This window comes from Cyanistes caeruleus, chromosome 1 (assembly GCF_971803275.1).
Source record: "Cyanistes caeruleus chromosome 1, bCyaCae1.hap1.1, whole genome shotgun sequence".
In the NCBI taxonomy this organism is placed as follows: Eukaryota; Metazoa; Chordata; class Aves; order Passeriformes; family Paridae; genus Cyanistes; species Cyanistes caeruleus.
This window is the reverse complement of record NC_141701.1, coordinates 117,635,040-117,651,060: the sequence shown is the minus strand read 5'-3', so window position 1 is coordinate 117,651,060 and position 16,021 is coordinate 117,635,040. Positions and strand designations below refer to the sequence as shown.

The following is a 16,021-nucleotide window of genomic DNA, read 5'->3' as shown; positions in this document are numbered from 1 at the left end:
CCCTCGAAGTTCCCACAATCCATGCCAATAAACCACACTGAAAATAGATTAACCTTTTGTCTAGTCTTATCACTGAAAACCTTTGTACAACATAATACAAAAAGCACAACAGAAAGTACCCTGTATCTCCTATAAAACAAGGAACATAAAGTACAGAATAATGAGAAATTTGCCATAAATGTAATTCAATTTGCAGCACTGACTCTGATTTTTAAACACTAATAGCTACATAATACAGGTATTCTCAAAACTTTGCGTACCTTTAGTAACCTGATTTATTTCAGCATGGCAAAGAAGATTCTGCTATCCTCTCATATTCTGTCCTCTAACCAAGAAAATCTATAATCTGATACTTAGGTAAGATGTTTTAAATATCAAAGTACATTTCTTATTAACACTGTGTAAATGTCTTAGGTTGGAATGCAAGATGTAACCAGAAGTATGTATTCTATTACCATCTGTTAAAACCAGCGGGGGCAATGCTCTTTATCTCTTTCGTGATCCATCCCTCATAACTCTGGGGAATATCTGCTGTTAATGGGCCACTGAATCTCAATGCATGACTGATAAAATTACATCACCCCATTGGGAGATGCTCCACCCAGGGGGAGGAGCCAAGCATTCCTACCTGGATGTAACTGGAGACTTAGAACACCACAGTCAGCCTTTCTCCACTAAATTCCCAAATGAAAACCAGACCCATCTACACCACCACTGGACCTTCAGAGGAAAACTACACCCTTCTACAGGATTCTACTGCTTCAACAGAACCACATCTGTCACTCCAGGAGGACTGCAGCCACCATTCAATCAGACTGCTACCAACACCCCAACAGCATTCTGACTCTGCCAGTGGTTTTTGTACTACTGCATTTTTTTTTTAATTTTCCTAGTAAACAACTGTTATTCCTATTCCCATATTTTTACCTAAAAGACCCTTAATTTCAAAATTATAATAATTCAGAGAGGGGCAGGTTTAATTTTTTTCCATTTTAAGAGAGGCCCCTGCTTTCCTGAACAGACACCTGTCTTTTCAAACCAAGACAGCAAAATAGTTCTTTATTTAATGTTTGTCATTCTCATTCACTTTCCCCACCCTTCCCCCATTCCAGTGTTCATTTATGCTTTACATTTTTATGTCACCCATCCGGGTTTTGACACCTACTAGAAGCAGCATAATACCACCCTCCAGTCCACTACAGAAACAACTGACCTATTCAGAAAGGAGCCCCTGAACAGCTGCCTAAGACTTCTGGACAGAAATTTTTTAAAAATTTAAATGGTGTTGATGACCAGCTTCAAGAACCACACTAAAGTAGGTACTGCAACCTAAGGCCTCACAAACATACTGGTGATATGTGGGCAACTGTTTGGAAACTGTTAAGAACAATTTTATTATACCCTTATTTGCCAAGGTAATTATTCTCAGTGCATTCTCACAGGTAAAAGACACGCCAAATTTGTTGGTTTTTTTTTTTCTTTTAAATGAAGTTTCATAGTTTTACCATTGTTTATTCCAGAAAATAAAACCCGTTAGATGAATGAATAGCCTCATCCATAAGCTGCTGAATTAAACGTTTTTGCAGCACAATCAAACTGAGAAGCAGAATAAAGTAAGGAACAGTCCATCTTGATAAGATTTTCATTAATGGCAATTCAAAACGTTATCTTCTCTAGCTGCTGATAAAAATATTTGCACAATCAGTGTGCTTATGTTGTGGTATTCATACAACTATACAAGGTGATATGTGGAATATAAAACACTAATTACAATTTTTTGTTTCCATTTCCTATTGAGCTGAGATGAAAAAAATTCTTCTATTCCAGAAGGCTGCAGTTTACTCTTAGACTCACATGCTTTGTTAATTACTACTTGTAGAGTTTATTTCAACTTAGGCATTTTTCTATCAGTGTGTTTTCTTACTAGGTATTTCCCTACCCCCCTACTGGGGATCTCTGTGCGGAGAGATAGAGGGATCACTAGTCACAAGAGGCATGACTCCAAGCCATCACTGGATGGTGTCCAAGAATTAAAGCTGCACATATAAGAAGCACAAATGTTGAAGAGCCTTTTATCCACACATGTTTCTATGAGAAAAAAGGCCACAGCAAGTTCAGACTACTTTTGGCATACGGGTTTCAGGTAACTGGACTATCTGAACATGGTCTTACACTTTCACTATAACCTCTTGAGAAGAGATGGAAGGCAAGAGAAAGTCTTTTTTGTGTCATTTTCAGAGCTCCAGTTGTAAAACTGACTGCCAGAGCATGTGATCAGCCTAAGAGGGGGAAAAAACAACTTTAAAATGCTGCAGGAAGATTGACATGCTACTGTCAGATGGGAGATGGAAAAAAGCTGAGGATCCTAAAAGGCAGTGCATGTGGCAAAGATGTTACAGAGGAACTTTTCTTCTTTTGAAATTTTCAGTCAATGTAAGTCAACATGGTGTGTTATAAATAGAAGCAGACCTCTAAATACCTTCGGTTCTTTCACAGTTAAAGAGGAATTCACAGCCACACTCAAACCCCAGAACAATCAAGAACCAAACAAGAAAATCAAGCCTATTGTTGAGTTTCAAAACGCATTCTAATAAGTTTAAGACCAACAGCATGAAAGTTACTCAGAGAGAAGGGTCCAAGGCAGACCACTCTCAAGTTTCTCCACTCACCTCCAGCCCCCAAACCAAAAGACTCACATAAGACACACCATCTGTGATTACATAAAGACAGACAGTAGGGTAAGTTTACCTGATCCAAAACACTCCTTTCTACTTCCTGCTTAAGAAAACTTTCAAGAAAAACTTCACAGTCCTATGCTAACCTAAATAATATGCCTCTCACCTCCCTTTTCACTACTTAGCAGAAAAAAAGAATGAGAGACTGCTTAAGATCAGTTACCACCTAATCTCAAACCATGGCCTTAGGCAGGAGATTAAAAGCCAGTAAGTTTCAACCATTATTGTTAGAAACCTTGCAAATGAAAAAAAAACCCCACAAAACAACCAAAACAAAAACCACACCAAACCACACAAAAAATCCAAGAAGCACATCATTAAATTCCATCCTAAAGTTACTGAATTCCAGTCTTTCATGAAAATTTACCTACTCTGCTGGTTTAAAAGAACAGGGTTGATTCAGGGAATGTACTCCATTTCTCACACATACAGTCCTACCCTACACCAGGAATACATTTGCATTCAGTAGTTCATGTATCTGTATTTCCTTCTCCTATCTGTCAGATGAAAATGTTGGCCTTCACTGTGGTAGATAATTTCCAAGTCATATAATTAGCATAGTTTTGGCTGTTAATTAATCTCTTAAAAGAAAAACAGAATTACAAGAAAAACATCCAAATGTTTCTGTCAGTATTTAACCTTGCTTATTACAGGACATTTTTATTATTTCTTACCTAGCAAAAAAATCAAGACAGTGCAAATATACACCAGAGGAGCTCCTACCTCGCTTCTACAGCCACATCACACAGTGAAAAGTAAGAACTTAGTATTCTGAACAGGCAACCCATGACAATACCGCACTTCCCAGGCAGGCTACATGTCACTGCACTGCACACCAGAGCAGGTCATGAAACCTTGAGGTCAAATGTTGTAATTTCAACAATTCCTCCTCTTTTCTTCAATTATTCACCTTACTTTTACAGGTTACTTTTCCCAAAAACAAGATGTGTGTCAGCCATCATAAAAGAAGCACTTGTGGTTAGGGCAGTCATATATGTATGACTATATATATATATATGTTAAAAAAAAAAAACAAACAACAAAACACAGCTTTTCTGGACATATCTAAAACACTTGTATGTCAGTAGAGGTAATAAGGGTTGCCACAACATGGAAGGCTGAGCTCCAGCAGACACTCCTGAGATCTCTTCTGCAGGCGCATTCACCCTGCCTTTGGATTCAGTTCACCATGGGGCCTACTGCTGCCACCAGATCAAGCTTCAGGCTTACAGATTTTATTTGAGCTTGTGGCCACTGCGGAGGCAAAGAGCTAATTTTCTAAAGAACTTACTCCAGGATGACAGTTCCCAAATGATTTTACAACACCTCAAATCAACATGGAGGAGAGCACTGCTAATACTGGTGTGGCAAACTTCCAGGGATGGGGAGCTGAACTTCTCTGACAGTCTACACAGCACCTCCGGCACTGCTGTTCCTCCTGTCCTTCAAACAGATACTGTTTCTTTGGCTTATATAAGTTCCAGCAGAGAGCTTTACACAGAAGGGAACATCCCTCGCTGCTCCCCCATGGAAGGGGTGGGATGTTGAGACAGGAAACCAGTGTGATATCCTAAATGTGTGGGGTATTTGTACAGCCGTTGCAACAGCAAAAGAGAGCCTTCCAGACAACAATAAGGCTAAAATGCAAAGATACTAGCAACAGTTTTTTAACAGTCATGGCAATTTTTCTGCAAAATTCTTCTAATACTTATGAACACAGACTCATGAACCATGGAAATTCTAGTAATTATTCTTGAATTATGTATGCCATAAGTTTAATACTTAAATGATTACAAAAGCAGTTTTAACACATGCAGATTATTATAGAAATTTTATCAACCTTCAGGTATTAAAACCCCATGAATAATCTGTTCAAATGTACACTGTAAAAAGTACCACTTTTTTTAAACAATTATGGCTTGCTAGATGTTAAGAGTTAAAAAAAAAAAAAGGAAGCAAATTCATGATGTGCAGAGTCTAAGTCCTTTCAGAGATAAAAGATATGACTGCACGCGGCTGTATATTTGCCATTCCAAAACAACTAATTTTATATACTTGATCCAAAAACATTTTTTACATCTCTGGGTGTAGAAAAACAGCAGGAGGCATCCTCTTCTGTGTATTACTCACGGTGTTAGTTTGAGATTATAGATGCTGTGAAAGTCCCCTTCCTGTGGTGTAATAAAGGTGCAGTAGGTAGCAAAAAGAATCAATATCTTCAAGTCATTGCAAACTCAGCTCCACAGGGTACCTGGATACCTGTTGGTTTTTGGATGATCCATGACTATGGAACTTGAAGTTCATAAGAAGAGCACTGCTGTTCACAGATGCTGACGAGCATCCTAACCATTTTTGTCCTCCTGGTTGGTGTTTCATAAAGCCTCTCTTCACCTTTCCTTTTCACTCTCATTATGAAAACATGGAAAGAACTCCTCTCTTGAGCACTGTTTCTTATGGAGTAGATTAACTTGACTGTTTAAATCCCTGATTGCAGTAATTCTAATTTGCCAAATTTATGATAAAAAAGAATAGAGAAATGCCTATGGAAAGTCATAAAATATTCTTTACTTGAAAGGTTTTATTTTAATAGATTTACCATTCTGTAATCTAAGTACTGTTAGATAATAAACTTTAAATCTTCCTGTGCTTGGATGGAAAGAAACTGCAAACAATGTCAGTGGGTAGAAGTGGAAAAAGTAAATTAGCTGGTTGGTTACCACAGGATCAGTATTGTTGCAGGTTAATAATGGCCTTTGCAACCTTGCAGATGACAGAAACAAGAAGAAAAGGGTTCTTCTACAAGTACTTCTTAATACTGAAAATTATCCCCCAGAATGAGCATTGTTTTTTTTAAAAAAAAAAAAAATAGATACAGCACAGCTATAAAACAAAATACAGCTCCTGGAACTGAGACAAGGAGCAAAGGAAATAAAAGCCATCAGGCAGTACCATTACAGGGTTCTGATTTGGCAGAGACTACACAGCAACACAGTATTAAGCATAAGACCTCTTTCTATTGATCCTCATGTTTTAGCAAGCACAGCAAGAACGGAACAAAACTCTGCAGTTACAAAGGGACAGAGGAGAGGGGTGGGGAATTCCATTAACATTCCGTTTTTAAAGCATCCTTCTACCATGACTTGGGACATTGCATTAATTTGAAGCAGTGAGTAATAATGTAACCAGAAAAACAATGTTAGTATTTTGTTTTTCTTCCTCTCCTGATTTTATGGCCTTAATTTTAACCTACACAATACTTCGTGGGGACACATTGGTGAGTTAATGAAATGTTAGCAGACAGTACACAGAGATCTGAGGCAGGATCAAGTGCTTGGGATGAAAAAAAGGACTTGCATAGATTACCTGCCCACTCTTATGAGCAACTGACAGAAGAAGCAGATGACCTGAAGACAGGACAGGGAAGGAGAGAATAAAAATTACTCCAAACATGGTACAAAACTTAAACCTGCAACGATGGATTTAAATTACTTAATTATTTATTAGTTATAGATTATGTTAGTATATAAATAACTACAGAACTTCCTGAAAATGTTTTTCACTGCCCCCAGGTGAGCTGTCTGTGACACAAATAGCTCTGCATCTATGAGCTGGGTAGATCCCTTATCTATTATGCTGCCTGCTGCTTGATGAACAGGTTCCTGTTGGAAGGTTCAACTTCCCCTTTTGTCAAGGGGACCAGCATAGATGGAGCTATCAAAATAAAATCAAAAAGGAGGACAAACAGCAAAATCTTGAAACAAAACATAGAATCTCCATGATTGCTAGAAATTCTGTAAACTCTAAATAAGGCACATTTCAGTCTCAGTGCTTTAACTGTAATTTCATTTTCATTTTGTCATGCTGACTGTTCTTGCTTGTGCTCCCTTCTCTTCCTTCATTAAGGCAGTGCTGTATCTTCACTTTTGCCAAAGTAAAAAAAAAAATAAAAAAATCCAGATATATCCATGCTTTCTTCTCTGTACCAGATGGAAGCAGGTACAGGACATCAGCACAGAGTGAGAGTGGACCTTAAGAATAATTGCATGACTGCAAAATAACCAAGAATGACTTATATGCAAATGCTCATCATCTTGAATTAGAAAGGCCATTAAGTGAAGTTCATTGTCAGAGAATATGAAAACATTAAACATTTAGGATGACTTCACAACAGTTCAAAACCCAGTCAGAATTAGACTTGAGTCATTTAAACAGGCAGTTACTTACAAAACTTGAACATTCAGGAAGCTCTAATGTGAGGCAGTTACAATTACTTGTAAACACTTTCATCCCCATCTCCGTAAATTTAGTTCTTAAGTTTAACAACATAAGCTTAAGTTGTTGGTTTTTTGGGGTTTTTTTTGTTTTTTTTACCAGACCACAAGCATTAGAATAGGCAGATCTCTGCTTCATACTTCTCAAATTATTATACCATTTCAGTGGTATACTGAGAAATTTACTGAGAAAAATATTTGTTCTCAGGCTGCCCTAAATAGGCAGACTTTACTCATGTAGAAAACAATCTGCTTACATAGTACTGTTCACTCAATTCACATACTTACATTACCATAGAGATAAACAATGAAAATCTCAGATCATATTGAATTCACAGTAAAGAGCATCTCATTATTTAAGGACAGAAGTAATCAGCTAAGTCATTAGCTTCAGCTAACGAGCAGCTTCCTAATCTACAAGAATGCTACAAACCAACTATTTTGTCCCTCTTTTATTTGCATATCACTGCTGGTGTTTCCTCTTTATCTCTCTTCACCCACAGAGCTGGCTACAAGTCTCATCTTCCCTTCTCTCCCAACTACTAAGTCCCACCACTCTTAGATTAGCTCTGGTTTCTGTGCTGAAATGGGTCAGTGCTGTATAATTCATCAACACCAGAATCACAACTGAATTAACAGAGTTAAATTGGTATATTGCCACCCCCTAAGGAGAGTGCTAATGTCTTTACTAAGGACAGAGTAACATTCCATGATATTTTGGAGCTTAAACATTAAGACTCTTTTCTCCTTGGTACAAAGGATAACACCAAGACACCTTATTTCAGATGTAACTTCAAATGCCAGATTAGAATTTGTCCTCCACCCCCAACAATTAAAGGAAAACAAACCTCCCGAAAATCAGCACTGTAAGCATGCTCCCAGTGATGTACTGCTTTGTTTACTTTTTTATTGATGTGAAATGTTCTGTGATTAGTATTGCAATACAGGTTATTTAAACACAAACATTATAAATAACTTTGAAACAGTTAGTCACTGTAACTAAGGCAACGAGTCTCCCACTCAATTTCCAGAAATAGGAGAAAGCAATAGAGGTAAGAACAAAGTAAAAAGTTGGCAGGAGCAAGAAAACAAATCATCAGATACTAGTTTGACCTCAGGGTGGCCCAGTTGTTGACCTCAGGGTGGCCCAGTTGTTGACCTCAGGGTGGCCCAGTTGATTAGAGAAAATGATCAGGTATGGCAAGTGAGAAACAAACTTGCCGACAAAAGATGAGGTGGAGAATATGAAGTATATAATACCAAATATACTTAATTTCAATAATCTTATTCCACAACCCATTTCAGTGTATGGAACAACCATAGGAATCTGGGAAAATAACAATCCATGACAGATAGCAGACTGCTGGTTCAGGGTCTCAACAGCTACTAGTTTCCTACAGGAATCTAGTTTTTTTTCCTGGGTGCTAAAGAAGTCACTTCTTCATAGAGACATGCCCATTTACCTCATTTTCCCCCTGAAAATTCCCTCGCCTCTAAATAATGGTCAGAAACCTTCGATGCTATCTATGTGAATAGACCTTTATATCCACACAGAAGACTGCTGAATTAACAGGATCCGCCTTAAGGATCTGACTGCAGAATCAAGGCTTGCTTTGTTTCTCCCCCACCTTTTTTTCCCCTTCTTTTAAAAGGTTTACTTTCTTGACTGAGGAGAACTGCTTGTTCACAAGTCAAAAGTTCCCAAGTTATCATGAGGCAATCTGATCCCCCCAAATGACACGTGGTAGAACCAGGTTCTCTCAACACGTTCTAATGGAAGGGCTGGTAATTACTGTGCATAACAGGATAAACAGAGTTCAGGTTACTCAGAGTTGCCCATCAGCTAAAGAAAGTTATCTTCTCAGCACATGCCATTTCTTAGCCTGGGAACAAGAGAACTAACAGTAAGACTTTAGGTGTCTTGGTAAGAATTACGATTTCTTAATTAAATTAGCTTGTATACAGTTTGAAAAGATTAGATGTAAATTTTAGGAAGAACATATGGTGGACAATGGAGCACAGAGAGTTGGTTCTTAACCATTACAAGATTCATGAAAGAAATTATTGGGGTTTTTTAAAAGAAGAGTAATTTTAAATTAATTTCTACCAAAAAAGTCAAAAATAAAACACACATCTCATTAATCTACATCTGAACAGAATTTGTAGAGCAATACCACATAATTCCATTCCCACCATATCCCTCCCTCACTGAACAGCAGCAGCTCCTTTTCATCACCACAGGAGACCATTCCTCCTCTTAGTGTAACAAGGAACTAGTTGGGACATTTATTCTTGGCTTGAATTCTAAAAGAATGAAGTCTAACGCTGGCAGTAATGAAAATAGCAACCATAGAGGCATTCAGAGCATTCACTATGACACTGCAAACATTTGTTTAACTGCCAATTGAACAAGATCCATCTTAGCTAAGAGAAAGATATAAATGGGCAATAAAGAAGTCAGTACTCTCACTGTTCAAGGGCTTTAAAGATAAGTGGTCATTCTAATATCCTCATGCAGTTGTTCCTACTCAGATCCTTACCGCTCATATCTGACTTCTGGAAATAAGTGCACTACCTCAATCACAGTCTAGCAGTCACACAGGAAAATCCCATACAAAATCCTTTCAAATGCCCATCCATATTAGCCTTAAGACATCTTCTTATTACACATCTAAGATTCAGAGAAAATGGGGAATGCATAATATTAAAACTGTGATGCACTGAAAGAAAAAATATAAAGTTTTACCAAATACAATGACACTGCATCCAATGATTTTTTCCAGAAATAGTTATATAGCTGCAAAACTAAAGAAAAAAAAAAAAAGTGCCAGTTTTGATTAGTTTCATATCTTTCAACAAAACTCTACTGAGATGTAGGCTTATGTGAGCCTAAAAGATGACCTGTAGGCACATACGCAGGTAAGGCTTGTAACAGAAAAGGAGTAAATCCCTGGGCTGTTGTGCAATCCAAATTTCACCTACACACTTATGAAAAACTAAGCTGTCAATTACCTCTTAGGTGTAAGAGAGACTAACTCTCAAGCCTTTAAAGAAAGAATGTATCTGTTCTGGAAACAGTTAATGTACCTAGGAATTATGATTGCATAACAAAAGAACTTCGAAGATACTTAGCCTTTCTCAGTTAGCTATGCAGAGGTGAGAGGGCTTTGATGCAGGAGACCAAGGCATATCACTATGGATACCACAAGCAAGTTACTCCTTTTTTTTCCCCCGCCCCATACCTTCCCTTCCACACACTCCCTACCCCTCCCCCCGCCAAAAAAAAAAAGGTGATAAAACATTAATGACCCTTGACCAAAACTGGACTGTCAGCACAGTTTCTGACAGCAGTGTAACACAGTATTTCAGGAAGAAACAAACTTTTCTAGGCTTTGTCTCATTTAGCATTTTTGTAGTTAAAGCAGCATCTCATCTAGAAGAACCTGATTCACAAGCACCAATACATGAAGACAATTTGAAACATTGAGCAAATACCTCAATTATAATGTACATTTACCATATTTTTCATCTCTACCTTGAATAGTTTTAACATTCAGAATTTGCAAGTTTGCTTCCTTTGTTATTAAACAACTGCACAACACTGCACAAAAACCCAAGAGCAACAAGAACAATCTACAGCTTCTAATTTGACATTTGAATGATTGCTTTTTTATACCTGAGTTAGTTTGCTATTGAGCATTACAGGTATCAGCTTTGCCCAATACAGTTCAATTTAGCTTTAAATGAAATTTTTGCAGACATGGCTGATGAGTTTTTTTGATACCTGATATACTTTGAAAGCAAACATAAGTCACTTCTGAAAGCACAGTGTACACCCTCAATTATGTCAAAACTTTGAAATATATTCCTACCTGGTAGGATGGCAAAGCAATAAAGCTCAAGAAGTAACACAAATTTATAGACAATGTGCTAGCTGGCTGGTTGTTGAACCCGAGGAAAGGCCTACTTTTTTTCTCAGTGTGTGGAAAACCTGTATTCTGAAGGTCAAAAGTGTCAGATCAGCCTCCACAGACAAACAAATATTTGAGCTTCACAAACACATTAAGCATCCGCAGGATCAAAGTTTTGTTTATCAGGTACTAAGTAAATTAAATCAAGCAAGCGGAACTGGGATTTCACCCTCTAAGCTCAACTCAGAGCAGAATTTCTCACCTTGTTGTAACTTCCCTAGCACTGCTTTTACACTAGCTTTCAGTAACTTGGAAAACTAAGCAAGTGCAAGAAAACACTAAGCTTCTTGTATGGCATAAATCTGCCTGTCCCCAGCACAATTCTGACATTTAACGTAGAGCCCTTCTACATTACCAAAGAATAAAATCAACAGGTTTATGTTGGATTTGGAAAAATAATCTTGATAATTACCTTTAAGTAATACTATATTTAGTAAAATTTTTGTTTCAGAAAGTTACTGATCTAACAGTTGAAGAAAGAAACCAACAAATCACTTCTCTACTTCATACCAGCTGAACAGTACAAACAACAGAGCAGCCTTTGCACTTGCCTGTGAAGCACAGCCACCTCTGAGGACTGTCACTATATGGACAACAAATACACAAGACATCTTACTTTATTCTAACCAAAAACAGCTGTATGGAGCAAAGCATATGGTTTAAGCAAACAAGAAGCCTGTCTCATGAACTACTGAAGAGGAACACCTCTACTCCCACACAGTACCACAGGTTGGTTTTCATAAAGAGCAGGTGCTGCCACACTCTCAAGACAGCATCCTGTCCTCAAGTCAACACATCTTGCAGCCCACTGCAACACTGACCTGCAGGAATGCTAAATACCAAAGCTGAGGGATTTCATGTTAACATGATTCCTCGTGACTTTTTTGCATTCTTACACAGTTATAACAGAATTCAGTTTGAAATAACTGATTTGTCAAGCAACTGACACTTTAGCAGCAGAAATGCAGCTGCTGCTAAAAATCACTCCCCCTACAAATGACTGTCCAAAATCAGCTTTCCCTTCCTTCCCTCCTTCCCTTTTCTGCCCTAGCACCCCCTCTTCTATGTGAAAGAACAGTTCAATATCCAGTGTATCAATTCACCTTTACAGATCTGTGAAGCCTCTAAAAAATCCACCTTGTGTCTTCTGGATTAAAACTTGCATTACGACAGAAGCTAAAAGCCTTAGATGTATTACTCTTGTTAAACCAGTGGTTCCACACAGTCCAATATTTCACTTCAACATCTGCCAATAGCAGTACCCTACCCAGAAGAAAAGTTTTGAAACACAGTACTTTCATGTTAGCATATTGATAATGGGTTTTTTACTAATTATTTCACAATGATTACTTGCAAAAGGGTTGTAGTTTTTGGTTTTAACAGAAGGGCTTATTTAATAGAAGAGATGAACAAGTGCTTATTTCTGTGGGAAGTCTCCCACAGAAGAACAGCAACAAATCCTGAAATGAAACCTAACTCAAGGGACACTAAGTGTATTTCAGATTTGTCACCACAGATCGCCACAATTGTTGCTGATTCATAGATGAGGTTCTACAACAAGAGACTTCACAAAGTTTACATACAACACAGCAGGAGATAAGAGATCCCAGCCCTGTATCACCAAATGTTCCTTAGAATAAAATCCCCAGAGATCATGCAACCTAAGTGTGAAAACACAGATGTGTATGTAACTAATGAAAGGACTCGCAGGTAAGGATGGGCTGATACTGATCAGCATAACAAACAGACACAGGATACCAGCTGCCTAACCACCTCCAAGTTTCTACAGGCTTTTTTTTTTCTGCGGGGCTTTTTTTTTTTTCTTTTTTTTTCTTTTTTTTATTTTTTTTTTGGAAGGGGGTGGGGTCTTCAAGTGTTACAGTTGGTTATCTTCAAGGAAGAGTAACAAGGAGACCCACAGCAGGATGTATGAGTTTCTTACACACAATTTGGCCTCACACACATGAAAACACGAGAAAACACCATTCCTAAGAAACATCTTTTCATAGGCGGCAAACTGGCAGCGCAGACCCTCCCACCTTTGTATCCTGATACCGCACAGGAGACAATAGGTAGGACAGGGGAGACACCAGGAAAGGACAGAGCAGCGAATACAGGTATTTTTCACCAGCTGGGATGGAAACCGAAGAGCCTGGCAGACAAAGAAGGGTGTGATGCGACGAGAGCAACAACCTACTGAAGGCACCGAGAACCTCTTTCGCTTTCAGAAGGGGAGCGCGGGCTCGGAGAAGGTCTGTCAAGACCGCGGGAGGCGAAAGAGACGGCGGCCGAACAAAAGATTTTAAAGGCCTGGAAGGGAAAGGTGGAGGGACGAGCAGGCGGCTCCCGGGCACGTGAAACTGCGCAGGGCAAGGGCCGGGTCCGGGGGAGCGGCGCCAGCTCCATCTCCCGCTCCCGGGCACGCCGCCTCCCGCCGGCAGTCTCCAGGTCGATCCCCTCTCACCGGCCAGTCCCTCAGGCCCGGCTACCCCCGTGCAGACACCCTTCCCTTCCCAAAACAGGAGCGGGGCAGGGCTGGCGCTGGGGGAGTCCTCAGACCCACCCCCATCACCCCTCACAGGTTTCCCCTCCGCTGCGGGTGGGAGCTCGGCAGGGACCCGCCGGTGAGGCAAGGGGAGCGGCGGGCGGGCTGCCGCGGCCACCTGTTTGGCCCGGTACCTGCGAGTACACACATGGCGCCTCCCACCCAGCCCGGACCCCGGCGGCGGCAGCAGCCATGCTGCCTCCCGCTGCCCGCCGCCTGTCACCCGCGCACGCACGGCACCCCGCGGTGGCGGAGGGCGAGCCCGGCGGCACCGTGAGCGGAGGAGAAGGGAAGGGAAGCTCGGGAATACCCACCTGCTCGCGGAGTTTCAGGAACACCATGGCGAGCGCGCGCCGCCGCCTCCGCCCGCCGCCAACGACTCCCGGCTCCGCGCGCCGCGCGGCCACGCCCCCCCGCCGCCACCGCCCGCGCGCCGGGCCCCGCCCCCGGCCCCGCCCCCTGCGCGCCCGCCGCCACCACCCCGCGCCGGCCACGCCCCGCCGCTCGCGCTCCCGAGCAGCTTCCCGAAGGAACCCGCTCGCCCGCACCACCAAGGGCCTCGCTGATTGGCCCTCGAGAGTCGGGGCAGAGTAAGGGCGGCGCTGATTGGCGGGTCGGGCGCGGCGGGCCCGGCACGGGGCGATAACGTGAGATGGGCACGTGGGAGCGGAGCCGGAGCGGGCAGGGCCCAGCAGCGGCGCGGCACTCGCGGCTCCCCAGGCGTGGTCTCGGCGCCTCGGAGCGAAAAGCTCCGGTACGGGGGTTGTAGGCGCAGGCGGCTTGGCCCGAGGCGGGATTCCTCCGACAGCAAAGGCAGCTCTGAGCTCCTGATCCAAGGGGAAAGATCCGGGAAGGAAAGGGAAAGCTGGAGTGGCATCGTGTTGGGGAGTATCAGCAGGCCAGACAAACACACGGAGACGCTCTGAAAAAATGCCAGACTGGGCAGACATATACAAATAGACTACAGGAGACTGATAATTCGGAAAAGAGAAAGATGATTTTGCAGTGTGTTTATTCAGTGTTCACCCCTTTTGGCAGAGGGCCAGCGGAGATGTCATCTGCAATGTTCTGATACTGTATTCTGACACATAATTTACAGGCTTATTGTGTACTGTACATGAAGCACAAAGTGGCATATTACGATAGGTAGGACATAGGTGGGACTTGAAAAACCTCTTGTGAAAGGAACGAGAAGCGATGTTCATAACCCTGAAGTTACACTGTGCTGCTCTTCCATAAAATAACCCTGCAGCTCGCCAGCCCAGCATGGTAACTATGACTGGGAGGAGTTTCTCCTGAATTTTGATTTCCTCTCTTAGAAAATAGCAGACTGCAGAGACTGAGGCTTTTTTGGAATTACATACCGCGACAGACAATGCTGATACGAATATTTAAAGTTTCTTGATTTTCTTGTCGCTTCAAAATAGACTGACTTCCCCTTAATGCTCTACATATAGTTAAACCTACTTAGACTTAAGTATTAACATAAGGAAAATTAAAGTTTAATAAAGCAATGAAAGTATTGTGTGTGAGCACTCTGTGTGGTTTTGCCCTTGCTCATGTGCTTGTTACTGATGATTCCAGTAGGAGCCTGGCACATGGACATGTTCTTTTGGAGACTGGAAACATGAGAACAGAGGAGTTTTCTATAGATGCTAGCTGAGGCAGATATTTTAGTTAGCTTTGAGTACCAGTGATCTGATGGGGTGTGTTTGTTTGGGTTATTTTATTTTAACCAGTTAAGAATCATAGTCCGATTTTACCAGGCAAAGGAAAAGAAAATCAACATTTCCACACTTCCTAAATGAATGTTTTTCACATCTGGATATGTCCAGAAATGCTGATTATGATAAGTAACTGTTCAAATTAATTTCAAATAGCCCTCTAATTTGTTGTGTATTTGGGTACCTATGTTTTTGTTGTTGTTTGTTTGTGAATAGAAGTATTTTGTAAATTGCAAATATGAAACGGGTAGATTTTGACATTATGCAAAACAGTTGAGGTCTGTGATAACAATGTGGTAAAGAGACCAATGGTTGTGGAAATTAGAGATAATTTTATCAGTGCAGTGAAGGAGAAAATGACATCAGGAAGCATTGCCTTTGTCTCTCCCCAAATTAGAGTGCTCCCTTTCAAAGTGAAAAGAATATCTGGGAGCTCATAAAGTTCTTCTTCCCCCTGTGAATGTCCATTTAATTTATGGAGTTATTTAGAAAAACATCTACTTGCAGCTTACCTGCTATTTTGAGCAATTAATGCAGACAGTTTATCCTACATGAAAATGTCTCACCTGTCTCAGGAGCACCTCATGCAGCTTGGAACCAGGGACTGTTTCAGTGGGAGAAGACAAATCTTTACATTATTTGTTTTGCAGCATCTTGCTCTAGTACTGAGGATACAGCCACGGATAGGCCTGTTGGCTGTACCACCTGCACTTAAATTGTCATCAACCAACAGATCTCTGACCACTGATGTTTTCTTTTTTCTCCCTCTGGGTTA

General features: G+C 40.9%; 1 protein-coding gene across 12 annotated transcripts in view; it reads right to left on the bottom strand.

Moving 5' to 3' along the window:
• ANKRD28 (ankyrin repeat domain 28) overlaps positions 1–13,964 on the bottom strand; it is a 120,190-nt gene extending 106,226 nt beyond the window's left edge. For 3 of the 12 annotated variants that reach the window (XR_015276901.1, XM_086852428.1, XM_086852471.1), the window contains exon 1: positions 13,837–13,951. Coding sequence is in view for 2 of the 12 variants with exons in the window: in XM_086852428.1 (XP_086708554.1) it covers positions 13,837–13,863 (27 nt within the window). In the remaining 10 variants the exon portion in view is untranslated. Of the gene's footprint in view, positions 1–13,836 lie in introns of all 12 variants that reach the window. The other 9 variants (XM_086852482.1, XM_086852502.1, XM_086852458.1 and 6 more) reach the window with 6 other exon arrangements.
• Between the last annotated feature and the right edge of the window lie 2,057 nt (positions 13,965–16,021).